The sequence below is a fragment of the Sciurus vulgaris genome (genome assembly GCF_902686455.1).
Source record: "Sciurus vulgaris genome assembly, chromosome: 2".
Taxonomy (NCBI): Eukaryota; Metazoa; Chordata; class Mammalia; order Rodentia; family Sciuridae; genus Sciurus; species Sciurus vulgaris.
Genome location: NC_136462.1, coordinates 91,360,089 through 91,388,006, shown reverse-complemented (window position 1 = coordinate 91,388,006; position 27,918 = coordinate 91,360,089). Strand labels below are relative to the sequence as shown.

The 27,918-nt window shown below is 45.7% G+C and overlaps 1 protein-coding gene across 4 annotated transcripts in view; it reads left to right on the top strand.

Annotated features, from left to right (window-relative positions):
- PLA2G4E (phospholipase A2 group IVE) overlaps nt 1-19,208 on the top strand; it is a 66,138-nt gene extending 46,930 nt beyond the window's left edge. For 2 of the 4 annotated variants that reach the window (XM_079126602.1, XM_079126603.1), the window contains exons 7-20: nt 716-779; nt 1,613-1,767; nt 1,867-1,953; nt 2,334-2,371; nt 4,636-4,771; nt 6,042-6,178; nt 9,299-9,521; nt 12,288-12,402; nt 13,174-13,311; nt 14,396-14,503; nt 14,989-15,192; nt 16,046-16,212; nt 16,878-17,061; nt 17,511-19,208. In XM_079126602.1, coding sequence (XP_078982728.1) covers nt 716-779; nt 1,613-1,767; nt 1,867-1,953; nt 2,334-2,371; nt 4,636-4,771; nt 6,042-6,178; nt 9,299-9,521; nt 12,288-12,402; nt 13,174-13,311; nt 14,396-14,503; nt 14,989-15,192; nt 16,046-16,212; nt 16,878-17,061; nt 17,511-17,731 — 1,977 coding nt within the window. In that variant the 3' untranslated portion in view covers nt 17,732-19,208. Of the gene's footprint in view, nt 1-715; nt 780-1,612; nt 1,768-1,866; nt 1,954-2,333; nt 2,372-4,635; nt 4,772-6,041; nt 6,179-9,298; nt 9,522-12,287; nt 12,403-13,173; nt 13,312-14,395; nt 14,504-14,988; nt 15,193-16,045; nt 17,062-17,510 lie in introns of those variants that run through there. The other 2 variants (XM_079126600.1, XM_079126601.1) reach the window with 2 other exon arrangements.
- Nucleotides 19,209-27,918: the final 8,710 nt, after the last annotated feature.

Genomic DNA, 27,918 nt, shown 5'->3' with positions numbered 1-27,918 from the left:
TTTCAGTATTGATTTATTTTTCATAATTTGGCTGCTGGTACAAATATTTTAATTAAATGTATCCAATACCCCAGGGTTCAAGGAGACTTCTCCCTGAAAAAGCAGAGTCTTAGAGAATTTGTGGTAAAAGAACTTGACCTGTCTTTACCTCTTGCAAAAGCTGTTTCATTTGAAGTTCTCACTTTCAAAGCCCAGAGCTAAACATTGCCTCAGATCAGACCCTGACCTGCCCCTCAGAACATGGCCCCTGGTAAACTGTGACCAAGCATCCTAGAGTTTTAGGACAACTTAATTTCTAATATCCTATCTCTCAGTGAGAAGGCATGCCTTGATTGGGTTAAAAATGTGGTTGCAGTGGCATACACATATAATATCAGCAACTCAGGAGGCTCAGGCAGGAGGATGGCAAGTTCCAGGCCAATCACAGCAACTCAGCAAGACCCTCAGCAAATTAGCGAGGTTCTATCTCAAAATAAAAAATAAAAAAGGGTGGGGATGTGGCTTAGTCACACACACACACACACACACACGCACGCACACACACGCGCACACACACACACAAATTGTAATCAGCACATCCAGCATTTCCAGTGTCAGCCTGAGGTCAACCAACACAGCTTTTATCCACTTAGTCTTCATCTCCTTCTTTCTATGTGAGAGAGCCAGGAGGTGGCTTATGCTCAGAGTCCCAGTGACCTTCCTTGCTTTGTTTCAGTCCCGGCAAGTCTCCTGCCTGGAGGTTCATGCAGAATCCAGGAGGCGGAGGAAGAGTAAAAAAAGTGAGTGTTTCAGCTATCCTGCCTGCTGGAGGAGGAAGGTTGCTTTTGAGCCGGGTCAACAACACCTGGCCTGGTCCAGGGTTCCCATGGGCTTGAACTGGCTTGGCCAACACTCCTCAAAATTATTGCATCCTCACCCTCAGGGCCATGAACCCCTACCTTCCCCAACCTGCTCTATAAGGGGTGCCCCCATAACCCTGGGAGTTCCCAGGCCTGCCAAATGCCCTGGGCCTGAGTCACAATGCTGCCCTCTGTGCCTAGGTCTCATACCGTGGTCAGCACCTGGGGTGGGCAGCCACTGACAACCCTCAGGTCCCCTCTAGCTGAGCCCCCTCCTCTAGCCAAGTCACAGTTCACAGCATTTAACAGCTGGAAGGGAACTGGCAGATCCACCAGTATGGCTCTCCACCCCACTGCCATCTTGCCCTTGCAAGTTTCCCACCCTGTCCCAGAAGACAGCAGAGAGAGAGAGAGACACACACATGGGGGCAGGGGGTGATGGTGGTGGTAAGCCTTTGTGCCCAAACTGACAGTGTGGTGAGGGCCTGCATTCTCTGCAGTGGGCAGGTGACACGGGGAGATCTTCTGGCAAAGCAGAGCAAAGCAAATTAGTCCTGAGGACTCTCTCAGCACCTCGAAGGGTTTTTTGGTGACAACATTTGTCAGCATCACTCATGAGCCTTGTTAAAATGCAGTTCCAGGTCCCGCCCCACAGACAGAATGGGGCATTCCAGTTTCCTGGGCATCTCCAGATGGGCTTTTGACTGGGTCAAGTGGGGGGTGGTAGGAAGCTTCCTGAGGGTCTCACCTCTTGTCCTCTCTCATGGTGAAAGGCCTCCTGGTGAAGGTGACGGAATCCTTCGAGAACACCCAGCGCATCTCTCTTTGCCAGGAGCCCAGCTGCCCAAACCCTGCCTGCTTTCACTACCCCAAGTATTTCCAGCCCCAGTTGCATGTGGAGGTGCCCAAGAGTCACTGGAATTGTGGGGTACAAGGCAGCCCCAGTGGGGGTGAGGGAGGGGCCTGGGGCAGGTGGGGGCTCACAGAGGAGCCCCGGGCCCCTCACAGAGCCTGCCCATCCTTCCAGGTTTGCTGCTGCTGCACACCCAAGAATGGCCCTGTCTGCCAGCCCCTCGACTGCTTTTCCGATGGCCAGGCGGAGACCCTACCTGTGGTGAGGGCTTAGGTCTGGGAAGGGACCCCTGGATGGCTCAGTCTGGAGCTCCTGTGGCAGGGAAATGGAGAGATCCTAGGACACAGTGGGGGAAGGTGACATGTAGGGTCTCAGGCAGGACAGAGAGGTCTTATGGAGTGTTGATAAACTACAGTGGGAGCCAGAGAGCGTGTGAAGTTGGTGGGAAGGATCACATCCAAAAGAGGGGAATGGGGCCAGAGCACACACCTGTGTGTACACGTGTGTACACGCATACATGTCACATGCATGCGTGCTGAGGCGAACCAAGGGGTGGGCATTGGGAGGCTCCACCTCTTTGGCTGGGATCAATGAAATCTACATTGTCATCCCTGACAAGCTTCTCATCTTTTGCTCCTCAGGGTGAGAATTGTGAATTACACATGAAGTCCGCGCCCTGGTAGAGTACCCTTTTTCTGTCCTTTCCTCTAACTTATTCATAATAGTAGGTATGGAATGCTATTTCATTGTGGTTTCCATTTGCATTTCCCTGATGGCTAATGATGTTGAACATCTTTCATGGGTTTATTGTCCATCTGTGTCTCTTGCTTTGAAGACCTATCTATTCTAATCCGTTGTTTACTTTTTAGGTGAACTATTTGTCTTGTTATTGTTAAGTTGTAAAAATTCTTTGTATATTCCGTGGGTTGTCTTTTCACATTCTTTTTTTCTTTTGTGCAACGAAGACTGAACCCAGGGCTTTGTGTATGCTAGGTAAGCACTCTACTACTGAGCTATACCCCCAACCCCTTTTTTGAATTTTTATTTTGAGACAGAGTCTCACTGAGTTGTCCAAGCTGGTCTCAAACTTGTGATCCACCGGTCAGCCTCCAGAGTAGCTGGGATTACAGGCATACACCACCATACCTGACTCTTTTTACAATCTTGACGGTGTCCTTTGAAAAACAATGTTAATTTTGACGAAGTCATTTGTTTTCTCTTTTTTTGCTTATGGTTTTGATGTCATATATAAGAATCATTACCTAGTCAAGTTCACAAGGATTTACTTCTGTGTTCTTCTAAGACTTTTATAGTTTTGGCTCTCATATCTAGGTCTACACTCTATTATATTTAGTTAATCTTTGTATATAGAATGAGGAAATCCAATTCCGTTCTTTTGCATGCAGATATCCAATTGTCCCGGCATCATTTGTTGAAAATATTATTTTTCCCCCATTGAATTGCCTTGGCAACCTTGTTGAAAATCAAGTGACCAGCTGGGCACAGTGGTACATGCCTGTAATCCCAGTTACTCAAGAGGCTGAAACAAAAGGGTCACAAGTTCAAGGCTAGCCTAGGCAATTTAGCAAGATCCTGTCTCAAAAATAAAAATAAAAGGGAGCTGGGGGTGTTGCTCAGCAGTAGAGCACTTACCTAGTATATACAAAACCCTGATTTCAAACCCCAGTACTACAATAAAACAAAAATAAAAAAGCAACTGGTCATAATTTCTATTTATAGTTTAATTAGCTATTTGTCCTTGCACAAGTTATTTGACCTCCCTAAGTTTTCCTCATCTGTAAATCTGATCACTTTTTTGTATCCAGTGAAGTAGGACATGTGAAGTGCTCTGTTATCTATTTGCTCAGTGGGATGCTAGCAAATATCAGCTAATGTTATTGTTGCTATTATCATCATTAGATTATCAATATTTCTTGTGAGCCCAGTGAAGAGTTATTTCCTTCAAGCTGTATCTGCAGGCCTATGCTAGAAAATGTGACAGGAGAGCTCTTAAGCCCTGCCTTCAAGGAGATGTGGCTTTGTTAGTGAAACAACATTGCTGGTTTTGGGTTGGAAACCGCCAAGGTCCATTCACCTCACGTCTCTGGGGCACTGGTCCTTAGTGGATGTAGGAAGTGTGAGTGGGCAAAGGGAGAATACTTCTGGTGAGGGGGAAGGCTTAGAAGTTGAGCTGTTCCTGAGTCTCTGAAAGCCTGATGGGTCCTTTCCAGCAGGTAGCTTAAAGTGAGCTTGGACAGGTCAGGTAGGGTCTTGGATGCCAGAACAAAAGCCTGGACTTGTTCAGGGCAGGGATGCCACTGACACAGAGGGCAAGCATTGAGCATGTCATGGCAGCTCCTGCCCCACCTGCCTGGAGGACCTGTGGGAATGACCTTCTGAAATCAGGGATGTGACAAATTTTTTTCAGTTACACAAATGCACAGGGAAATTATGCTTCTATGAGCAGGAAAGGCTTAGTAAAGAATGGGAGCTCTGTAGGAAGAGGGAACTTGTTTTTGGAGCTCAGAAGAGTTCACACGATAGAGCCTTGTCCAAGGATATTTGCCAAAAGGATCTCAGGGCCCCCATCACCCATGTCTGGTCTTGGACTATAGAAGGCACCTGGGGGATGCCTTTCTGAACTTTCTAGAGCCTGCTGATGAGGCAGGGCATTCAAAGAGTTTCTAATACATGTACCAACATTTATCTTTTGTCAAGCACCAGCTCACAGCATGCCAGCTAAGTCTTTGAGGCTTTACATTTGTTATTTCATTAAATGCTGAAGATGGTGCTGGGAGTTAAGCCCCATTTTACAGATTGGTGGGGGGCAAACTCACAAAAGTGGTAGATGACAGACTGGGCTTCAAGCCTGGGTTCTGTGACCATAAAGTCCCTTGAAGGTGAGGCTACAGGCCCACTCAGCCAGGATCCTCTCTCCCACAGCCCTGACACACTGGATGTGCGGCTGGGCTTCAGCCTGTGCCAGGAAGAGCTGGAGTTTCTGCAGAAGCGGAAGCTGGTAGTGGCCGAGGCACTGAAGCAGGTGCTGCAGCTAGAGGAGGACCTGCCCGAGGACGAGGTGGGTAAGCAGAGGCTGCTGGCCTGGGCTCAGGGCCACTCCAGACTAAGCTGGTCCTTCTAACTTCATACCCTACCAGCCATCCCAGCTCTTCCCTGCTCCAGATTGGCTAAGACCCTGCTTCCCCTTCATCATTGCCCCTATGACTAAAATTCTGGTGCCCAGGGAGAACATGCTGGATGTTTGTCAGTTATTAGAGTAGAAAGAGAAGGAAGAGGCTCCAGCTGCTCTGCTCCTCTCATGCACTGAGTCCTGAGGTAACTAAGGGTGTCTTATTAACCCAGATGCAAAATGACTGCCTTGCCCCAGCCAGGAAACATTTAAAGCTCCACCTCATGCATGCCACATCCCTGCCCAAAGGGCCCGGGGTGCTTCATCCTTCAGTTCTCTGTCTTCTCAGATATGCACATGCAGATACCTCCCAGAAATAACAACTATAGGAAGCTGGAGACAAGCAACATTACTCCCAGGGCCAGTTGCTTTCTCCCATGAAGGCAGAGAGTGGTACCTACGTCAGAGTCCGTTGTCACCTCCCCTTTGTGCACTGGGACCCACACTATCCTGGGCAGCTGGTTAGTCTTCCAAATATCTAACTTCTGAGACTAAGCACGGTGCACAAGAAGACCACATGGAGCCCAAGGAGGGCTTGTGATTGGACTTCAGCTGGTTGGAGGATCTTATAGTCCCCACCCAAATGGAAATGGAGATTGGGCCAAAAGCCCCTTCTTCTTCCCATCTTTAGAGAAAAACACACCAAAGTCATCTTAAACCCAGGTCAAACCAGAAGTGACCACCCAGTGCTTCTGACACTAGACATGTACTCCTCTTGCTCTTACAAACACAGGAGAGACTGAGCATGTACCATGTACCAAGCCTGGACCTGATGCCCTAAGATCACATCCACCTTCAGAAGATATTGATTTGTCACCATTAAGGAATCATATCCACTGCCCTGGACCCCAGTTTTATCATATGTTAACTGAAGTCTGGATTAAGAGTGCTAAAACCTCTTCCAGATGTGGCTTTAGGTGTCAAAGCTCTTTACTGGGTCACTGTGTTTGGAGCTCAGTTCTAATTCTAGATCTACCACATGGCCCAACTGTGAAAGGCACTTTTCAGGTCTCTCCCTGCTGCCCCAGCCCCCTGCTCTGGCTTTTACCCTGAGACCCCCTCCTCCACCATTCCTTCAAGCTGCCATCTGTCATTCCAAGTCCTCTCCGATCAGCTTTGCCCCTGGAGCCCCCCCAGCAGTCTGCCTCTATGCCCCCAGGTACCGCTGATAGCCATCATGGCCACTGGGGGTGGAGCAAGATCCATGACCTCCATGTATGGCCACCTGCTGGGGCTGCAGAAGCTGAACCTCCTGAACTGTGCCAGTTACATCACCGGCCTGTCTGGGGCCACCTGGTAAGGTGCTGGGAGCCACTGTCCAGTGGACCCCAGAGCAAGCAGCAAACAGGCTGGCCTGGGATTTCTGGTAAAGCTCTACCCACTCCTGCCCCAGTGACAGTGACTCAAGACACCAGGGAAACTCTACCTCATGCAGCTGTGTAGCTTCAGGCATGCAGCTTAACTCCTCAGTGACTCGGTTTCTGTATCTATAAAGTGGGGATAACAATAGTACTGACCTCATGGCTGTGGCAAGAGGTTCTCCCAGTACTACACACAGAGCCACTGTATACATTGGCCATTACTGGCAGTTCTATTTTCTTGGGGCTGTGGCAGGAGCCCAGGAACATGGGACCAAGGATGATTCCTGGTACCACTTCCTTCCTGATGAGAGATACAGATGCCCTCTTGGTGCTGTGCCAAGTCTCCTGGGGTGGGTGGAGCTGGCCTAGCTGCTGTGACTTCCTACCCCGACCCCCTCAGCCAGCTCCCAGCCCATTCTTCTGCCCTGTGTGAGAGGGGAGGCCAGGGCCCTGCCTCAGACTCCCACCTCCCCATCTCTGCTGGAAAGCAAGGTGAGTGAGCACTGGGCTCCCCAACAGGAGGCAGAAAAGGCTAACTAACTCAGAAAACACCATGCCTGGGGCCTCCAGAACTGTCAGGAAATCATAACAATGTGTTATTATTATTTTTTTTAATAACAAGGAAAAAAATGAACTTCTAGATTAAATAAAATGTTTTAGTAAATAACAATATATTTGTCTTTAAACAACACAGTCATAACATTAGCTTTTTAATATTTTCAATAGTGGGAGGGGGCTCACCAAAGTCATTGTGTGGCCCTGGTTCAGAATGGCAGGGGACTGTGACTACTCCAGGCCTCTCAGCCAGGGCTGCATCTTATTTTGTGGGTGACTGGTAAACCTGGGAACCCGTGAGATCCCATTCTGTGCTTTTTATGTTGGAGGAGCTCCACGTAACTCTCACCTGAGCAAGTGGATGTGAACTGGCCCTGAGAAATCAAGGGCTCTCCTCGCACTGTATCCTCTCATCAGGGGCCCAAGACTTCAACCCAGATGGAATAAAAGGCATGGCTACTCGTTATCAGTATGGCTTCTGAGCCACGCATAGTGGTCCCTCAGAATCTGAGAGGAATTGGTTTCAGGACCCTTCTCTCCAGAATTCCTCTCCAGATTCCAGAAAGAACTGATGTTCAAGTTCCTTTTACAAAATCACATAGTATTTGTATATAAACTACACAATCCTCTCTATACTTTCAATCATCTCTAGATTGTTTATAATACCTAATACAGTATAAATAGTTGTTATCTTATTTAAAGAATAATGAAAATGGGAAAAAAGTCAATACAGGTTCAACACAGAGTCATTTTTCCCCAAATATTTTTGATCCACAGTTTGTTAAACCTGCAGATGAGGAACCTGTGGATAAGTAGAGCCAACCATAAATTTTCCAGCATTATTTTACATCCCGAGAAACAAAGCAATTTGCCTGAGGTCACTCAGCTAATAAATTGTAGACCTAGAATTTGAACCCCACATTCTTTTTTTTTTTTTTTCTCTTTTTTTTTTATTGTAAACAAATGGGATACATGTTGTTTCTCTGTTTGTACATGGCGTAAAGGCATACCATTTGTGTAATCATAAATTTACATAGAGTAATGTTGTTTGATTCATTCTGTTATTTTTTCCCTTCCCCCCACCCCTCCCACCCCTCTTTACCCTCTATACAGTACTTCCTTCCTCCATACTTGCCCCCCTCCCTAACCCTAACTCTAACCCTAACACTAACCCTTCCCTCCCCCGCATTATGTGTCATCCTCCACTTATTAGCGATATCATTCGTCCTTTGGCTTTTTGAGATTGGCTTATCTCACTTAGCATGATATTCTCCAATTTCATCCATTTGCCTGCAAATGCCATAATTTTATCATTCTTTATGGCTGAGTAATATTCCATTGTATATATATACCACAGTTTCTTTATCCACTCATCAATTGAAGGGCATCTAGGTTGTGAACCCCACATTCTTAATCCCCATGGTAAAGAGCTGCTCCTGGGTAGTAGGCTAAAAAGATAACTTGTTTCCAGTAAGGTCAAGGGGCACCTGTATATCCCTGGACTATTGTGGGACAGGCAGGTAATGGGGAAAACTCAGGCCCAGCCAGGATGAGGGTGGGAGGGTGGAAGGTCTCCTAACCTGGGGAAAACATGAGAAATAGTCTTTTTAAAATGACCATTGGCAATGGATTTCAGAGGCCTTTTGAAAGTCTTAAAGTAACAAAGCAAACCTTATGGAAAGCGGAGTGATTTTTGTCAAAGTAATGTGACCAACTTCCATTTTCCATGGAACAAGTTCTGTGATGAAAGAGGCCACCATTCACATAACTGCAGCCACAGACAAGGTCCACCTTAAACAGGAAAGTTCTCAGGTACAGAAAAAGCAGGGGCCCTTTCCTGTCCTGTCATAGAAACACTGGCTCAAGGCCAAGAGCAGCAGACAGGCCAGACCCAGGCTATGTTAGTTTTGTTGCCCCCAGGATCCACATAGAGATTAAGAAAAAGAAGGGGAAATGCATCTTTAGCCAGTATCAACATTGTGGAAGTGAACGCAATGGTCAAAAGAACTTGGGATCTGAAATCAGCGAAACCTGGGTTCAGTAGATGTTCCCAGCACTGGCTTTGTGCCAGGCACTGCTCCAACATTTACACTCTGTTAACTCATGCAATCTTCCCAAGAACTCTATGAGCTGGGTACAATTATCACAATTCTCCCCATTCCACAGATAAACTGTGGTTAAATAGTTTGTCTAAGATAACACAGCAAATGAATGGTAGAGCCTTGTTTTGAATCCAGAAAGGTCTGGGTCCAAATCCTCATTTCAACCAATATTCTATACCCAGCACACAGTGGGCTTTGGGAGATAGTAGCAACTTTGGTTATGAGTAATAATGTTTACCCTCCCTCCTACCAGGCCCTATCTCACCCCTTTCTTCCAGGCGCCTCTCCTGGCAGGTTTGAGATTCCCAATGACCCACCCATTTTCTCTCCTGCCTGGATCCAGGGTTGATCAGACCAGAGCTGGGTCAGCTCTATCAGTCATACCTGTCTCTTTCCAGGACTATGGCTACTTTGTACAGTGACCCTGAGTGGTCCTCCAAAAACCTGGAGCCTGCTATCTTTGAGGCCCGGAGACATGCAGTCAAAGACAAGATGCCTTCCCTGTTCCCAGACCAGCTTTGCAGATTCCAGGAGGAACTTCGGCAGCGCAGCCAGGAAGGCTACAGGGTCACTTTTACAGACTTCTGGGGCCTTCTGATTGAGGCCTGTCTTGGGGATGAGGTAGGCATTCAGCTTCTACTGGGCCCCACCCTGTCCCGACTAATGCGGGGTTCTCTTTTTTCAGCAAGGGATCTGAACTTCCACCTCTGTACCAGTTAGGTCAGACCTGCAGGTGCGTGCTTAGAATGTAAGAATCATGAGGTGCTGACAAGCGTGATGGAGGGTGGGATCATCCTCCCCCAGCCCCTTTAGAGAATGATTGAGACCCTTGTGTTGGGAGCAGGTCAGGTGTACCCTGCATAGAAGCAACATGAACTTTGAAAGCCATGCCAAGATGTGGGAGAAAATGGGGAGGGAGCTGGGCAGGACTAGAGAACTGCCAACCATGATGGAAGTTTGGCTCTAAGTGGAGGAGACAGGAGGAAAAATCAAATGGAAGCACCCAAACTGCTGGATGGTCTAGGACGTTTCAGCAAGTCCCTTAGGAGATCCTTTGGCCAAAATTGTCTGTGTGAGGTACCCTGTGTCCCTAAGAATGGGCCTGCCTCATATCCCTGTTTTGCTTGGTCATAGGCAGCATGGTCTCAGCACAAATTCTGCCTTGGATTTCAGAGCACAGCAGCTGGGGTCTTTCTTCAATAATACAGTCAGCACTTGGAGCTTTGCAGGTCTCATTCTCATGGCTCCACACAGGGAATGAGCCTACCCAGATTCCTTCCTGCTCTGAGATACAATGATCCGAGCAATGTGTGCTCAACAAGAGAACCAGCTTGTGTTAGGATGCAGCTGCTGTGAGAATCATGTGAGAAATGGCAGAGCAGGCAGATCCCCAAGGGATGTTGTGATCCTGGACATCATGGTGAGCTCCACTCATACTTGGACCCTTCAGGCTGCACTGGCCCAATGGAGGAACCTTTGGCCTGTTGATTGGCAGAGCTTCCCACCTAACCTCTGTCCAGGTCCTCAGCTCTTGATGCCACTCCCAAAGATGTCTGGGAAATTCTTAATTCAAATCAGAAGTTTCCAGAAGCAGCAAATTATTTTCTAGTAGATTTCCTCTTCTAGAAAATCAGATAATTTGAACAACCAAGGATGGCTTGACCTTCATCTTCAATATTCATTCATTCATTCATTCATTCATTCATTCATGCAACTAAATTATTACCTCCTGCATGCTAGGAACTGGGCTGGCCATTGGGGATTCAGAAAAGAATCAGACATGGCTTCTTACTCATTGCTTTTGATAGATCCCATCCCTGCCCCTTTGAAAATCCCTCATCTAACCTGACCTCCTGATGGAGCAGGGAAAGCAGAAGCTAAGGGATTGATTTTGGGATTCAGGCAAGCTGGAGTTGCATGTGACCCTGCTCTGCACTCTTCCTTAAGGGGGATCACAACACTAAGTGGTTAATATTTTAACAACAGTTAGTAACCTGTGAGATAAGGAGGAAAGCACCAAAGTTTTCAAGGCCATAAATATAAGTATTTTGAGAGTTCAGTGTAGAGAAGAGCTGTGGGCCTCCAGTAAGCAAAACTAGAATTGCCTCTGCTCTTCCACTCTGACCAATGCAAGAGCCCCTTTCACTGCAGCCCTTTTATTTTTATTTTTTAAAAATATTTTTTGTTGTAGATGGACACAATGACTTTATTTTATTTATTTATTTTTATGTGGTGCTGAGGATCGAACCCAGTGCCTCACACGTGTTAGGTGGGCACATTACCACTGAGCCCAGTCCCAGCCCGCCTCTAGCCCTTTTGACAATGAGAGTGGACTAGGATCTTCTCTGAGTCTGCAGGACAGTCAGCTCTATGGCATCAGATCTATGTGCCCAATTGTGACAGGCACTCCATTTTCCTTCAAAGGAGACCCAGGAGTCATTGGGCCTCACATGTATTTTCCATCCCAGGGACATTCATTGAGCAGGCAGCTGCTTGGCTCGGCATCAGAGCCTGGGCCTCTAGACCCTCAACTCTGCCTCATCCGCACTGATTGATTCACTTTGGGAGGTGGCCTGTGGCCCAGGCTGATCTGCAGGGCTTGCCACTCTGATTAACATGGCACAACCTTCTGAGGACTTTAAGGGGCCTTGACCACTATGTAATACCCAGATTTCTAAGACTTCTGTTAAAAAGGAAAAGAAAAGACACATTTTCTCCTCCCATGTTTTATGAGGGAGGCCGATGTGCCAAGCTGAACCTGGAGCTTCTCAGTTTCCACTGAGATGGAAGATGATGGAAATAAGAGGGACAGTGGGGGCTCTCTCACCCTTACCTCATCATCATCTGGCCCTTGAGATTGGAGGAAGATATTGGGGCTCTGAGGGATATCCCTAAACTGCAGATCTGGCCACTGCCCTGTCTGCAGTCTGGGCTGTGGATAGCCCAAGGAGGTGGCGTATGTTCTCCAATGGATTTGAGCCAGGTTTAAGCCAGTGTGGTATTGCAGACCTGTAATCCCAGCAATTTGGGAGGCTGAGGCAGGAAGATAACAAGTTCGAGACCAGCCTCACAACTTAGCGAGACCCTGTCTCAAAATAAAAAATAAAAAGAGCTAGGATGTAACTCAGTGGTAAAGCATCCCTGAGTTCACTCCCCAATACAAACAAACAAACACACAAAACAAACAGGTTTGACTGATGTCATTTGCAGCTTACACAACAGCCTGGTGGACCTGGGATCCAGGAAAGGGCTGCTGAGTGATTGCTCCTCCCCAGGCAGATATGTGTGTGTGTGTGTGTGTGTGTGTGTGTGTGTGTGTGTGTGTGTTCAGTGGTCGGGGGAGTTGCTTGTCTGCTGCTTCTTCTTAACCATTTCATTTCCCCACAGAGAAATGATTGCAAACTATCAGAGCAGCGTGCTGCTTTGTGCCGGGGCCAGAACCCCCTGCCCATCTACCTCACCATCAATGTCAAGGATGATGTAAGCAACCAGGATTTCAGAGGTAACACTGGTGGCTAGTGATTTAGGATAGGGTATCTTCTTGGCTGTCAAAGGCACCTATTTTCTCCAAGGTCCATTCCCCAATCGCTACCCTCCCCAAACATACACACTTTGCCAACCCACATCAAAAAATTGTGCCAAGAGCAGAAAAAATGAGCTTAGCTTCCCCATCTGCCCTGTCCCATGGGTGGAGCTTGTGGCCAGAAACCCTTAGCTTACCGGTGTTCATCTGATGAGTCAGAGGAAAATAGGTAGGAGAAGGGAAAGAGTTCAAGACATTTCTTAAGCTACCTAGAGGGAAGGACCATGGAGACCTGCTCTGCAGCAGGGTCAGTTTTGGTCCTCTCTTATCTGGCTTTGAGGAAAAATAGAGAGCCAGGCATGGTGGTGCCTGCTAGACTCCCAGCTACTCTGGAGGCTGAAGCAAGAGGATCACAGCCTGGACAACTTAATGAGACTGTCTCAAAATAACAATTTTTGAAGGACTAGGGATGTAGTTGAGTGGTAGAATGCTCCTGGGTTCAATCCCCATTGCGGGAGCCGGTGGGGGGAGCAAAAGAGCCAGGCCAACAGTTTGCAAAAAAACCTGACCCAGTCTGCATAAGCCGGTGGCGGGCGCCCCCATGTGCTCCATAGGAGAACTGCAGCCTCCCAGTTCCAGGCACCCTCAAGGCCAGGAAGCCGCGGCTGGTTGGCAGGTGGAAGGGCTGGGCTATGTGGGAGTGTCTCGGTGACCTGAGACTGACACCCTCCTCTGTCGTTTCATGCGCAGAATGGTGCGAGTTCTCCCCTTATGAGGTGGGCCTGCAGAAGTACGGGGCCTTCATCCCTACGGAGCTCTTCGGCTCAGAGTTCTTCATGGGGCGGCTGATGAGGAGGATCCCTGAGTCGCGGATGTGCTACATGCTAGGTGACTCCTGGCTGGGGGACTCCCCTGGGCACCCACCCCATACTGGGCAGGACTTGCCTCTGTACAGAGGAATGAATGACAGGAAGGATTTTGCCCCAGTACTGGCCTGGTTAGCCCTTGGGCAAGTGGCCTCCTGACACTGCCTTATCCCAGGAGGGGTTTCTGAACCTACACCCACACCAGCCTCCAGGACTGTCTTGATCTCTCTGTAGCCCATTAGGCCCAGAAAGACTGGCGGGGTTCTAATCCAAGCCCCATCTCTTCTGTGAAGCCCACCCAGAAGCCCCCAACCCACAGTGGCCTCTTCTTCCCCTAAATATCTATGCTATCGGTCAGGTGGTTCCAAAAGCTGTAGTTAAAACAATAGAGCTGAACTCTGTTCTTCATTTTTTGGCTGTGGGAAGTGGGCTAAATTACCTAACCTCTCTGAACCTCAGTTTTCTTATCTGTGAATTGGGTTTAAGAGTAAAACCTATCTAGCTAGGCATGGTGACTGTGCCTAGAATCCCAGCTACTTGGGAGGCTGAGGAAGGAAGATTTCAAGTAGAGGCCAGTCTGGGCAGCTTATTGAGACCCTGTTTCAAAATAAAATAAAAAAGGGTCAGGATGTAGCTTAGTGGCAGAGAGCTTACCCAGCATGTGCAAGGCCCTAGGTTCAATATTTAGTATAAAAAAATAAAAAGTAAAACCTACTTTGTAGAGGACCCCAATGGGTCAATACATATGAGAAATTTAATACAAGTTTTCTTAATGTTACATTTGTTTAATAAGAAATAGCATTACATATATCAAATGCTCATCATATCGTAAATGCTTTAGCCATGTGAACCGATCCAAGCGGTGAACCTGGACTTGCACTCAAAGCTGCACTTGTCAGTGTCCAGCCCCTGCTGGGAATGTGCCTTGCTGCTGCCTGCACTGAGGGGAGGGGAAAGAGCTGAGGAGCTGTACCAGGGCAAAAGGAAACCAAAGTCTGTCCTACCTACTGAGCAGTCTGGCCTGAGGAGGAATCAAGGCCAAGGCAGAACCGTCAGGACTATGAGGCTGCTGGAGAGAGCTGCTCACGGCTGCTCTGCTTCCGTAGGTTTGTGGAGCAGCATCTTCTCCCTGAACCTGCTCGATGCCTGGAATCTGTCCCACACCTCAGAGGAATTTTTCCACAGGTGGACGAGGAAGAAGGTACATGACATTGGTGAGTAACCCACTGGTTTCCCCTTATGATTGGGGGGAGGGGACCTGGACCATGAGCCAAGGACCATATGCCTGCCACATATTTCCAGATTGTCCCTATGGCCCAGAGAAAGTAGCTGGGCTAGACTGTCACCCACCAGGCAGGGTGATTATAGGTGACACCTCTGCCAAGGCCCAGAAGGACACATCTGGTGCCCAGGAAAGCTGATGAGAGAAGGGATCTGTGAGCACAGTTAAAGGTTGCTCATCTGGACTCTGTCCTCCCTGGTACCTCATTATTGGTTGCCCATCCTCCCTCTCCACCATCTGTCCCTGTTCCATTCCTCTCTGCTGGGTCCTCCTGGTTCTGGGGCCAGAGCCTTGAAAGCTGGCAAGGAAGGTATGAGCTGCACTTACAGTGACGTGCCCCAGGGCCAGGTGGTGCTTTGCCTGGGCAATCTGGGACCCCAACTCTTGTGACCTGCCTTCCATCCCTCTCCCTTATAGAAGATGAGCCGCTCCTGCCTGAAATCCCCAAATGTGCTGCCGACATCCTGGAGACCACAGTAGCAGTTCCAGGGTCTTGGCTATCCGATACTTTCCGAGACATCCTCACCCATCGGCCCTTCGTGTCTGAATTCCACAACTTCCTGTTTGGGCTGCAGCTACACACTGACTACCTCCAGAACAGCCAGTTCTCCATGTGGAAAGGTACCCCCACCTGGTGCTTCTCCAGGGCTGGGTCTGTTGGGAAGAGGGAGAAGTGGATATTGAGGCTGCCATGGAGAAAGAATGAGAAGACTCCTCTGGCCACCATCATCAGGTAGACAACAGGTGACCCTGCCATGGAAAGTCCACCTTTGGCAGTATCACCCAGCATGGAGTATGTGAGTGCCAGCAGGGGTGGTGTGCTATTTAATTAATTGTACAACTGCACAGAATCTACACAATTCCAGCAGGAGAAACTGGGCCCATTATACACATGGAGAAGCATGGGCCCTTATTTTCTGCAGTTGTGCTCTGGGTGAGTGGTGTCCCATTGGAGTTGGGCAGGGGTGGCCCAACTCAGAAACCCCACGGGGTAAGTAGCAGAGCCAGACCTTAAACTATGCTCTGGTACCTTTTACTCGGCACCTCCTCCCACTGTAAGGCTCTAAGGTTGACTTTCTACCTTCTTTGGTATTTTATTTGACCTCGGAGCACAATGGCTGCCTGAGTTTGGCCTATGAATCCTTGTTCTCACAGTCTAGGGCAGAAGGGAAAGTGGGCTCTGGGCCCATGGCTAATTTATAGGATAGTCTTAAGATCCTGCTACTCCACAAGTTCTATGACTGGATCATAGTGGGTTTTCTGTGCATAACCAAGATTTGCTAAATACCATTTTATCAGCCCAAAAAGAGGAGCTGTAGGACTCAATGTTAAGCTGGACAGAAGGGGAAAGGCTGGAAGCCCAGGCTGAGGGGAAGGAGGCTCCAGGCAGGGCACTCTGTCCACGCTAGAAGCCCCACCCTTGGCTGACACCTGGGAACCAGGCATTTTGGTAACCAGAAGGTTTGGCTTTCAGACACGGTGCTGGACCACTTCCCAAACCAACTGACAGAGTTTGCAAAACACCTGTGCCTGCTGGATACCGCTTTCTTTGTCAACTCCAGCTACCCACCCCTCCTCAGGCCAGAGAGGAAAGCCGACCTCATCATCCACCTCAACTACTGTGCAGGGTCCCAGACGAAGGCAAGTGTGACCAGCAAGGCTTCCCCTAAGCCCTGGGGTCCAGGAAGCAGTGCCATACCTCAGAGGCCTCAATTGTTTGTAAATAAGTGACAGTGCACTTCCCTGCACATGATCTCATCAGGTCCTTACACAGCTCTTTAAGGTAGATGTCACAGCTGCTTTTATCCCAATGTTACAGATGAGGAAACTGAGTCATAGGGAGGGTAAGCAGCTTGCTCAAGGTCACACAGAAAGAGAGCCATTTAAGAGGTGCAGAACTAAGTCCTATGCTCTTTCTGCTGCCTCACTTTTCAGAGTCCAAGCCTCTGACACTTGTCAGTTCCAAAATCCATGTATGTCCACAGGAGCCTGGCCAGCCATAGCTGTACATGGCCAGCTCCAGTCTGCCATCCATGTCTACCCAGGTCTGTGTTCGGGTAAAACATCATCAAGAGGGCTTCTGTTCATTTCAACTGGGGAAGGAGCTCATAGCTGCATTGCACCAACCTACTACCTCAGGCTTTTTGTTCTGACCTGATTTTTTTCTAAAAATACCACAAACTGGGCAATCAGTTGGGGACTGGAATTGTTAGCTGGGGAAGTTGGGAAGCTGAATCCACAGACTCTGTATGTCTTATCCATCCCCAGCCCTCCAATCTCAAACATGTCCTCTGATGATATTCCAGCCCCTGAAACAAACCTGCGAGTACTGCACCACGCAGAACATCCCCTTCCCTGGTTACGAACTCCAGGATGACGACAGCAGTCTCAAGGAGTGCTACCTGATGGAGCATCCCCAGGAGCCCGGTGCCCCCATCGTGGCTTTCTTCCCACTCATCAATGACACCTTCCAGAAGTACAAGGCTCCAGGTAAGCAGCCTTTGTCTGCACTCTGTCCCCAGCCCCTGCTGGCTCTTGTCTTTAGACTGGTGGAAGCACTAACCAGGAAGGCTGGCTCAGCTCCAGTCTGAGCCAACCTTGACTTTGGCAAGGAAGAAAAGAGCCCCTCCCATCCCACCCCTGAATGGGAGGGCTGCCAATGTCATCTCCCACTCTTTCAGTCTTTCAACATTTATTGACATCCAACTATGTGCCTGGCACTGTTTGGTGCTAAGAGAGTCCTAAAATGGGTAATCTGCACCCTATGACCCAAAAAGCTTAGAGGGTGCAGCTGTGCATGGGAGTGTGTGTGCACGTGCATGTTTTCATGCAGGTGTGTCTGTCAGCATGTGTAGGGTGGGCCAGAGGGGAGGAAATGGAAACAAGTCCTTACAACCTAAGGTATTAAGAGTCTACAGTGAGTCCTTCTGCTGCACCAGGTGTGGAGAGGAGCCCGGAGGAGCTGGAACAAGGCCAGGTGGACATTTATGGCCCACACTCCCCCTATGCCACCAAGGAACTGACCTATACGGAGGCTGCCTTTGACAAACTGGTGAAGCTCTCTGAGTACAACATCCTGAATAACAAAGACAAGCTCCTTCAGGCTCTGAGGCTGGCCGTGGAAAGGAAGAAACGCCTGAAGGACCAGTGTCCTTCCTAAGCCCCAGGCAGCCCATCCATCCCATGTCTGCATGGGCTATGCGGCCCATGCAGGTAGCTGGGCTCTCTGGCCAGGGGTGCAGGCAGGCTGGCCTGGGCTTTCTGTCAAAAAATTAACACCTTAAAAAGGGGAGAGAAACAAAGGAAAATAACCAGGAGCCATATTGGGGTCTTAAGCTCCTGGGAATTTCTTTTACCACTTTCCTGCAGGGAAGGGGATCTGGTGGCTACAGGCTCCCACACACACCTCGAGTGTAGAGAGCAGGAACTGGCTGGTTCCCAAGAAATTTCAGACTCAGCTGGAGGTGAAGGTCTGGCAGCCCTCCCCTCTCTAACTCCTCTTCCTCCTCCCATGGCAGGCCTAGGGGAATGCATAGGAAGACTAAGGAGTACTCTGGGTTTCTCTAGGAAAACCCTTTTTAAAAATTTAAGGTAATAATTGCATTCTTATTATTTTTATCATCAACAATATTTTGTGATTTTTTTACTTTTAGGAATCAGGGTATTAATAGAAAACCTGAAGCTAGAAGCTTGGCCAGGTGTCTCTAGATGAAGTGCTAGAGACATCCTGGTCTGTACTGTGACAAAGCCAAGGAGGTGACCCATGTCAGTGGCACCTGTCCAGCCACCCAGAGCCCTGAGCTAGTGGTATACACATGATCCACACCAGGCAAAGCATCCAATTCCAATGAAATGCCAGGCAAATACGAGTCTGCAGCTCAGACTCACAGACAAGGATCTGGGATGCAGTTGGGAGAGGTCTGGGCAGGCCACAGGTAAGTTGCTGCAGGTGGGCCATGCTGGCCAGTGTGGCGGATGCTCACTGACGAACCTACCCCAGCAGCGCCTCTCAGCTCTTACCTCAGTATCACCCTGGTTTCCAGATGGGATTATTTATTTCTAAGTGATTCCTCTTATTTATCATGTAAACACCCCAATCAGGACATCCTAGTTCTTAGAGACTGACTCAGAACAAAACTGGCAAGGATGAGCTCAGAAAGGTGAGGAGAGAGAACTCATTCTGAGAGATGGCTTCCCACCAAGTTCCTGGGACACAGAGCAGCTCTATCAATGGAACCAACAGAACCCCTGCAGGCTGCGGACTTTGCTGAAGAAAGTACAAGCTGAGCCTCTGAGATACCCAGGCTGATAGAAGGTGAAGCGGGAAGGACAGAGAGGCCTGTGGTCCAAGTGAAGCCCAGCCAGCCTGAAAGGCACAGCCCTCTTTCTGGGCATCCATGCTAAACAGTCCTTTAGTTGTTGGGAAATAAGCAGTAACAGGTACCTGAAGTTTAGAAAAAATTGGGGTCCCATTTACATCCTTGTTACTCAGTGTGGTGGGGTGTTGGTTAGAAATGCAGACTCATGGGCCCGACCCACAAAACCGGAATGGAACCTGCATTGCAAGGAGACTCAGCCCCACCCCCACCCGCCCAGATGACTCCTATGTGTGTTAAAGTTTGGAGTGTGGATTTATGCCACTCTCTCCCATAAGCTTGGAAAGCATGAATTCATTGACTCTCTTGAGTCACTGATAAACTGGGCTTTTAGACCTGCAAAACTGGTCCCCACCCAGGTGAGCTAACCTGAAATGTCACCCTGCCCTCCACCAGAGCTGGTGGCTGCCCTGATTCTTCCCTTATAGTCATAGGGAACAGGCTCCCCAGCGATCAGAACACACCAAGCACCAAGCACACTGTCGTAAGGTGAAATCAGCCATGCCTTGGATACATCATAACATGTAAAATGAAGTTAATAAAATCATTGTATTATTTGAACACAGAATAAAATGGCCATGTCAGTAAAAGTTGTCAATTCATCTGCATTTGTTGTCTGTGGATGCAAAACTGGCATCCTGCCCTCATCCTGGACCTGGCTCCCATAATTTTTTTCTCCCTCCAGGACCCCTCCTCACCACTGCTGGGGGTGGAGCAGGCTGTCTCCACAACATGCCACCTCAGATGGCTTTGTACCCTACTCCCAGGTCCCCCCACTTGTGGTGAGGTCTCCCCTATTTGCATGAAGCCATGTTATCCACTAATGGAGTACTATCTCACACTGTCCCTGGCTGCTTCAAGCCCAGATGTTTTTCGGGAAACTAAGAGGAAGAAAAGGCAGCTGGCATCACAGAGCACCTACTTTGTGCCAGCAGCCTGTAAATAGTCTCTCTGTTCCCAGAACTTACTTGGGTTTTAGTTGCATGGAGGGAACATGGAGAGATTTTAATTTATGAGAAATTAAACAGTGACTTAGATACTGAAATGATGAAAGTGTCATCAGCTCTGACAGGAGCAAACACAATGTCCTGCAAAGGTCTGGAAGGCTTTCTCTCAGGTCCCCAGGTCTCTGCCTAGAAGCACGATTAACTAGAAAAGATAAACAATCCCTCCAACCTCAGCATCCCTTGCTCCTGTCTCCCCATCTCCTTCCCGGCAGTGGCCCACACATTTAGTACATGTTTTCTGTCCCTACATCCCTAAGAAAACACTTCTCCCCAAGGTCACCAATGTCCTCCACGGAGCCAAATGCCACCAACCCTTCACAGGCCTTATCTTACTCGATTGTTCTCAGCATTTGGCACTGCAGACCACTCCCTCCTCCCTGAAACCCTCCCTTCCCATCACTTCCTTGCCAACTGTGGTTCCATTCCAGCTTGCAAATAATTATTGCCTGCCAGTTACTCTTGCAGGTACTGGGACAATAAAAAGGAGTCAAAAGTGACTTGAGACTTCAAGGAGCATCCTTCTGGCCCCATGTGGGAGGCCTAAATGGAAACTTAACTCCTCAGTGCAAATAGGAAACTCCATGAGTTGTGTACAAAAGGACACACAGCAGGGGCTCCCTCCCCAACCACAGCAGGAAAGGGGCCAGGTTAACTGGACACCTGCCAACTTCCGTCCTGGACTTCTGCCCACTGCAAGGGAGTCCCTCATCCTGCTCCTCCTCCCCTACTTTCCTTTAACTGCTAGTATCCCTCAGGTTCTTAGCTCTCCCCATTCTCACTCTGTATTCTCCTTAGCAGTCTCATTTATACCCAAGACTTCAACTACTATTTCAAAAACGTTCACTCTTCTAGCTCTAGCCAAGCTTATCTGTTATTCTAAATATATGTATTCAAATTCTATACCCATTCACATTAGTTTCACTATACAACCTAAAGATCTAAAATTCCAGTGGCTTAAGCAAGATAAACATTTATTTCTCTGTTTCACATCAGAGAACCAAGCTCCTTTCAATTTTCTTTTGCCATCCTCAAGATTGCCTTCTGGTCCAATATCAGTGCTGAAGCTCCACCCATCATGTTTTCATTCCAGGCAGCAGAAAGGAAAACTGTAATGTCATCAAATCAGACATGGACTGCCTATTTCTGGACTTCTTGTGAAAGAGAACTAAACTTTTATATGAAGATAATAAAAATTACCAGCTGTTCCACTTATTTATTCCTAAGCAACAAACCCCCTTAAATCATAAGAGCATAAAATAATTGCTTTTTTTTTTTTTGTTATTATGCTCCCAGATTTCTGTGGTTTGGGAATCTGGAAAAGTCAGAGCAAGGACCCATCTCTGCTCTGTTTGGGGACTCTTCTTGAAGGACTCCCACTGCTGGAGTGGGATTGGAGTGTGAATTTATGCCACTCTCTCCCATAAGCTTGCAAAGCATGAATTCATTGACTCTCTTGAGTCACTGATAAACTGGGCTTCTAGACCTGCAGTCTAGAAGGCTAGGTGGCTTCCAGTGGCTGGGTGTGGAATAACTGGGTCCAATGGATCCACTTCCAGGATGACTCCTTTGCTCATATGCTGGGGCTTGGGCGGAGAAATCCAGAATGGATGAAGGTTCGGTTAGGACTGTCAATCGGAGCATCTCCATGTGGCATCCCCAGTATGGTCAGTCTTCTTAAATGGCACTTGGGATTCCCAGGATGAGTTGCTACACAGTGACAGCAGCATGGTCCACGCTTACACAGTCATCTATTGGTGGGAGCAGTCAAGCCAGCCCGGATTCAAGGAGAACTTGAAAGAACTCACCTCCAGGTGACAGGCATGTCAAAAAATGGGTAGTGATGTTTTAAATCCCAGCCTGCGACACTTGAATCCTTAATAGTTATCAGTCCCCTGTCCATTAAGCATACATTAACATTTTAGGTTCTGTTACAGCAGACTCCATTTCTAGCAACAAATTGTTGGTTAGGAATTGCTTTTTCATCTCTGAAAAATGGTAGCTTAAACACGCTCATGTAAAAGGTGGCCACAGGGAGGCAGACCAAGTTACTTCCACAATATCTTAAAGACTCTGCTCCTTCAGACTTGTTTTTTGATACTGGGGATTGAACTCAGAAGTGCTTTACCACTGAGCTGTCCTCTGCCCACTGTTTATTTTAATTTTTTTTTAAAAATTTGGGGCAGATTCTCACTAAGGTTCCCAAGTGGGTCTCCAACTTATCCTCCTGCCTCAACATTCCCAGTTGGGATTACAGACATGCACCACCACACCCAGCTCCTTCCAGTTCTTTACTTTGCTATCCCTTAAATGATTCTTGGCCTCATGATTCAGAATGAGCCCTGAAGCTCCAGCTATCATATCCATATTTCAGGCCACGAAAAGGAAGAAAAAGAAAAAAGATTGAACTCCCTTCCTGTTAAGGAAATTTCCTAGAATTCCCAAACATATTTCATCTAATATACCACCAAGCAGAACTTGATATCATGATCTGACTTACCTACGGGAAGGCTGGGGAATTTTGTTTTTTACCTGGGTGCTCCCTCTCAGAACAAAGTATCCCCTCTACCCAGATCTTTAACCACTCTGCAATTTCATTTTCAGAGTAAATGCTGAAATTGGTCAGCATCTAGGGCCAACCACTGAACATAAACCTTATGACCCTCAAATTACCAAAGAAGGGGAGAATCCTGCCACAAGAATTATAATAAAACTTCTATATACCAAAGAGAGTTATGAGTTGTTTTTTTAAAATTTTTTTATTTTTATTTTTGGTACAGGGGATTGAACTCAAGGGCACTTAACCACTGAGGCACATTGCCAGCCCTTTTTGTATTTTATTAAGAGACAGGGTCTCATTAAGTTGCTTAGGACCTCACTAAATTGCTAAGGCTGACTTTGAACTTGCAATCTTCCTGCCTCAGCCTCCTGAGCTGCTGGGATTACAGGTGTGCATCACTGAGAGTCATGAGTATTATTAGTAGGATACTTATTTCCAGAATTATTTAAAACAATATATTTACAGGTAACTAGTGACCTCCCTGTAATAAGATTTGACCTGCAAAAGTAACTGGATTCAGATGAAAAGGTGATGGGAATTGGGTTTATTTAGTGTAAAGAAGGTAAACAAGAGTTTTACAATTTGTGAGTGGATGTAACATGACCATTGAGGAGGATGGATCCCTCTCGGTCTCCACCGAGAACAGAGCAAGACAAGAAAGCTGCTGGGCAGCTTCAAGAAACAGAAGGAAGAAAAGTCAGATCAATGGGTGCCTTCTCAGGTTAGGTGCTTCAGGACTTTTCTTTCTTTCTTTCCTTTTGTCTTTTTGCCTTTCACATGCTAGGCAGATGCTCTACCACTGAGATACATCCCCAGCCCTCTTTTTAAAGTTTGAGACAGGGTCTCCCCAAGTTGCCCACTTTGGCATCCAACTTTTGATCCTACTGCCTCAGCCTCCCAAGAAGCTGGGATTATAGGGTATGTGCCCCCATACCTGGCTTCTCTTCTCTTTTTCTTTTTCTTCTTTCTCTCTTTTTTGTTCTTTAAAGGGTTAAAGGCAATAAATTTTTTCTTCCTTACAATGTTTTTCTGCTTATAAAACAAGAACACGATTATTCTGTAAATTTTGAAAAATGCTAAAACACATAAAGAGGAAAGTAAACTTATTTATCTTTCTGAAACTCAGAGATCACTACTACTTGGGGATTTATCCTTCCTGTTTTCTTCTTGGATACCTTAAATTTAAAAAGTAAAATTAAAATTTTAAAAAGCCATAAATCTCATTAGATTTACTTTTTAAAAAAAAACCCACAGAATTTACCACTGCAACTACATTTGTGTGCACAGTTCAGTAATGTAATAGACCTCATAACTTTTTTCATTTTGCAAAACTGAAACTCTATACCCATTAAATAACTTCCCCATTCCTCCTCCCTCCAACCCTTGATAGCCATTATTCTGCTGTTTCTATGAATTTGACTGCTTTAGAAATCTCATGTGAATGAAATCATGCAGTACTCGTCTTTCATATTTCTTTTCCTTTTGATGATGGGGATTGACCCAGGTCTTCAAACACACTAAATACATGCTAGTCACTGAGCTACACTCTCAACTCAGTATTTGTCTTTTAAAAACTATTTTTTTTCACTTAACATAAGGTCCTAAAGTTTCACTCGTGTTGTAGCATGTGTGAGAAATTCCTCCCTTTTCAAAGCTTATATACATATATATATGCATACATATGATATGTGATAAAATACATATATCAGTTATATAGAGATATAGACATAACTTTAGCTGATAAATATCTCCATTTTTTATAAATGTAGCATACATATGTAACATTCGTTTTTCCATTCATCCTTTGATGGACATTTGGGTTGTTTCCACCTTTTGGCTATTGTGAATAATGCTGCTGTAAACATGAGTGCACAAATACCTCCTTGAGACCCTGCTTCCCACTCTTTGGAGTATACACCTAGAAGTGGAGTTGCTTGGTCATATGATAATTCCATTTAGAATTTTTTGAGGCACCACCATACTGTTTTCCATGCATTTGCATATACATTCACTTTTGTAATTTAGCCTTTTTCTACCTAAAAATATACTCTGAACATTTTTGCAGGTTATTAATATTCTCATATGACACAATTTTCAATGACAGAACAGAATTTCTTCATTTACTTAACTAATCCTCCCTGGAAGACAACTAGTTACAGCTTTTCATTATTATAAATGATATACTGATAAACAGCCTCTTGAATAAAGCTTTACAGTTCTTATTTCCTCAAGATAAATTTCTTCAGGATAAAATTCCAAGTCAAAAATTATAAGCATTTTTAACAACTAATAAAGGTCTAATTGACCTACAATCAACTGCATGCATCTAAAGTACATAATCCGGTAAATTCTGACATAGGTATACAACTGTGAAACCATCACCGTAGTCAAGGTAATGAATAAAATCTTTACCAGAAAAACTTTCTCATGCCCTTTGAAATCCTCCCCTCTACTCTGCCCTGCTGAGTAAAGTGGTGTGTGTGTCTAACTTTTGAAGAAACTGCCAAACTGTTGTAACATTTTCTTCCAATGCAAAGTGTGTGTGTGTGTGTGTGTGTGTGTGTATAATATATATACTTTTCATTTTCCTAGTGACTAGTGATGTTAAACATTTTTTCATGAGCTTATTTGCCCCCTATATATCTTATTTTGTGAAGTATCTCTTGAAATCTTTTTCCCATTTTAAAAATTGGATTGTTTGTTTTCCTATTAAAATTTAAAGGATCTTTATATATTCTGGATATGTCATTAATCAGATATGTTATTTATAAATATATTTTCCAAGTCTGCACCTTATCTGCACCTTGTCTCTCCATTCTCTTAACAGTTCTTGCAAAGATTAGAGTTCTTAATTTTGATGAAGTACAATTTATCGATTTTTTTTCTTTTTATGAATTGTGCTTTGGGTGTTACCTAAGAAATCTGTGTGTGTGTGTGTGTGTGTGTGTGTGTGTGTGTGTTCATGTGTGTGTGTGTGTGTATTGCTGGGAACTAAATTCAGGGCTTTGAGCATATGAGGCAAGTGCTCTACCAACTAAACTACATCCCCAGTCCTCTAAAAAGTCCTTCCCTAACCCAAAGTCACACAAATGTTCTCCCATGTCTTCCTTAAAAAGTTTTATAATTTTAAAATTTACATTTAGGTCTATTGTTCATTTTGAGTTAATTTTTGCACATGGTGTGAGGTACAGATAAAAACTTGAATTTTCTTATACAGTTATCCTATTGTTCTAGCAATATTTTTATTTTGTTTCAGTGCTGGGAATGGAATCCAGATCTCTTAAATGCTAAGCATGTGCTCTACCACTGAGATATACCCCGAGTCTTTCTACCAGTATTTAAAAAAAAAAAAAAAAAAAACTTTCTTTTATCCTCTTATTCTTTGCACTTTGTCAAATATTATGACCATATATGCATGGATCTATTTCTGTACTCTGTTCCATTGATATTCAATCACGCATCACTTAATGATGAGGATATGTCCTGAGAAATGCATTATTGGATATTATGTGACCATCATAGGGTGTATTTACACAAACTAAGATGACTATGCTATCACTAGATGATATAATCTTATGAGAACACTGTTGTAATATGTGACCTGTTGTTGACCAAAACATCATTAGTGGTGCATGACTGTATTATTATCTTTCTATCAGTACCACATTGTCTTGATTTCTGTAACTGAGTAATAAGTCTTGAAATGAGGTAGTATAAGCCCTTCAATTACTTTTTTGTTTTGGATGTTCTAGGTCCTTAGCATCTATATATGAAATTTATTATCATTTTGTCAATTTTACTAAATTAAAAATTGCTTAAAAAATTGCTGGGATTTTGGTTAGGATTGCACTGAATCTACACATCAGTTTGGTTAAAATTGACATCTCAACAATATCGAATCTTCAATATAATGTATTTAGGTTTTTTTTATTTCTCTCAGAAATGTTTCGTGTTTCTTTGTATATAGATCTGTTTTTGTTAGACTTATTATTAAGTTACAGTTTTGATGTTTTTGCAAGTGATATTAATTTTTCATTTCAATGTCCAATTGTTTTTAGTAACTAGAAATATAGATGTTTTTGTATGTGTATCTTGAATCCAGAAATCTTGCTAAATTTGCTTAATAGCCCTAATAGTTTTCTGTCTAGATATATCACAATTTATTTACCCATTCTCCTACTGAAGTTTATCTTGCTTACTTCCAAGTTTTGACAATTATGAATAAAGCTGCTATAAACGTTTATGTGCAGCACTGGCAACAGCTGGGAGCTTGTTAGAAATGTAGTCTTAGGGCCTACTCCATACCTACTGAATCTGCATTTCTATCAAGTTCAAGAAGTAATGTAGGAGTTGAGAGTGTAGCTCAGTGGTAGAATGCTTGTCTAGCATGCCTAAGGTCCTGGGTGTGATCCTTACCATTGGTAAATGGGGGAAGTAATGCAGAGCATCATATTTCCTCAAATTTAGGGCATATCAGAATAGTCTGGGACACTTGTTGAGCTCCATTTCTCCTCAATATTTTAATAGGCCTGGACTGAGAACTGGTAATCTGCATTATAACAAGCATCTCGGGTTATTCTTATATAGGTGGCCCTGTTGATCACACTTGAGAAATCATCTAAAACAACTGAGAAATATTCTTAAACCTTAACCTAGGATATCAAAGGTGATGAATGATTATTTCTCCCAATCCCTATTTAGGTAAGTGTCCTTTGAACCTAAAAAAGAGATAGCTAGGAAATGACAAAAGTGTCTTGTATGTCAGTATGTGGAAATTAGGTTGTAATAATGAGGATAATGTCATAATGAGGGTTTTACAGAAAATCAAACACAGAAAACTAAAGGAAAAGCGCCTTCAGTTGATCTACAACTAACGAGGGTAGCGTGGAGAAGTAGAAGAAACATCTACCTAAATAGATTGAAGTCCACTTCCCCTCCTTCAATTTTTGTCAATTATATCAGTGAGCATAGGTATCTTCAGTAAAATAGGGTTATCGTAACCAGCCAGCGGAAAGTAAAAACCCTGCTCATCAACTTTCTGAATTTTTCGTCCCCAGTATCGACATCCAAAGGCTTGGAATGAGTAAAGTCTCAGGAGACAGAGCTGTCTCTAGAGGCTAGTTCTTGCCAGCCCAGATTTGTCCGGAAGCCGACGCCACCTGGCCAGAGGTGGGGCTCCGGCGACCGAGGAAGCCCTTCGGATGACGCGCCTGAGCTACTCTGCACTGGCGGCACCCTCTCCCCTCCCAACCCTCCAGAAGGACTCGGTCATCAATAATTCATTAAGAGCCTCCTCCCCATTGGCTGATGCCTCCACTCTCGCTGGCAGAGACCCAATGAGGAAGAACCTGAGAGAGTTCTTCTGAATAATGAACGTGCGCCCGTGACGTAGCGCCCGGAGATTGGC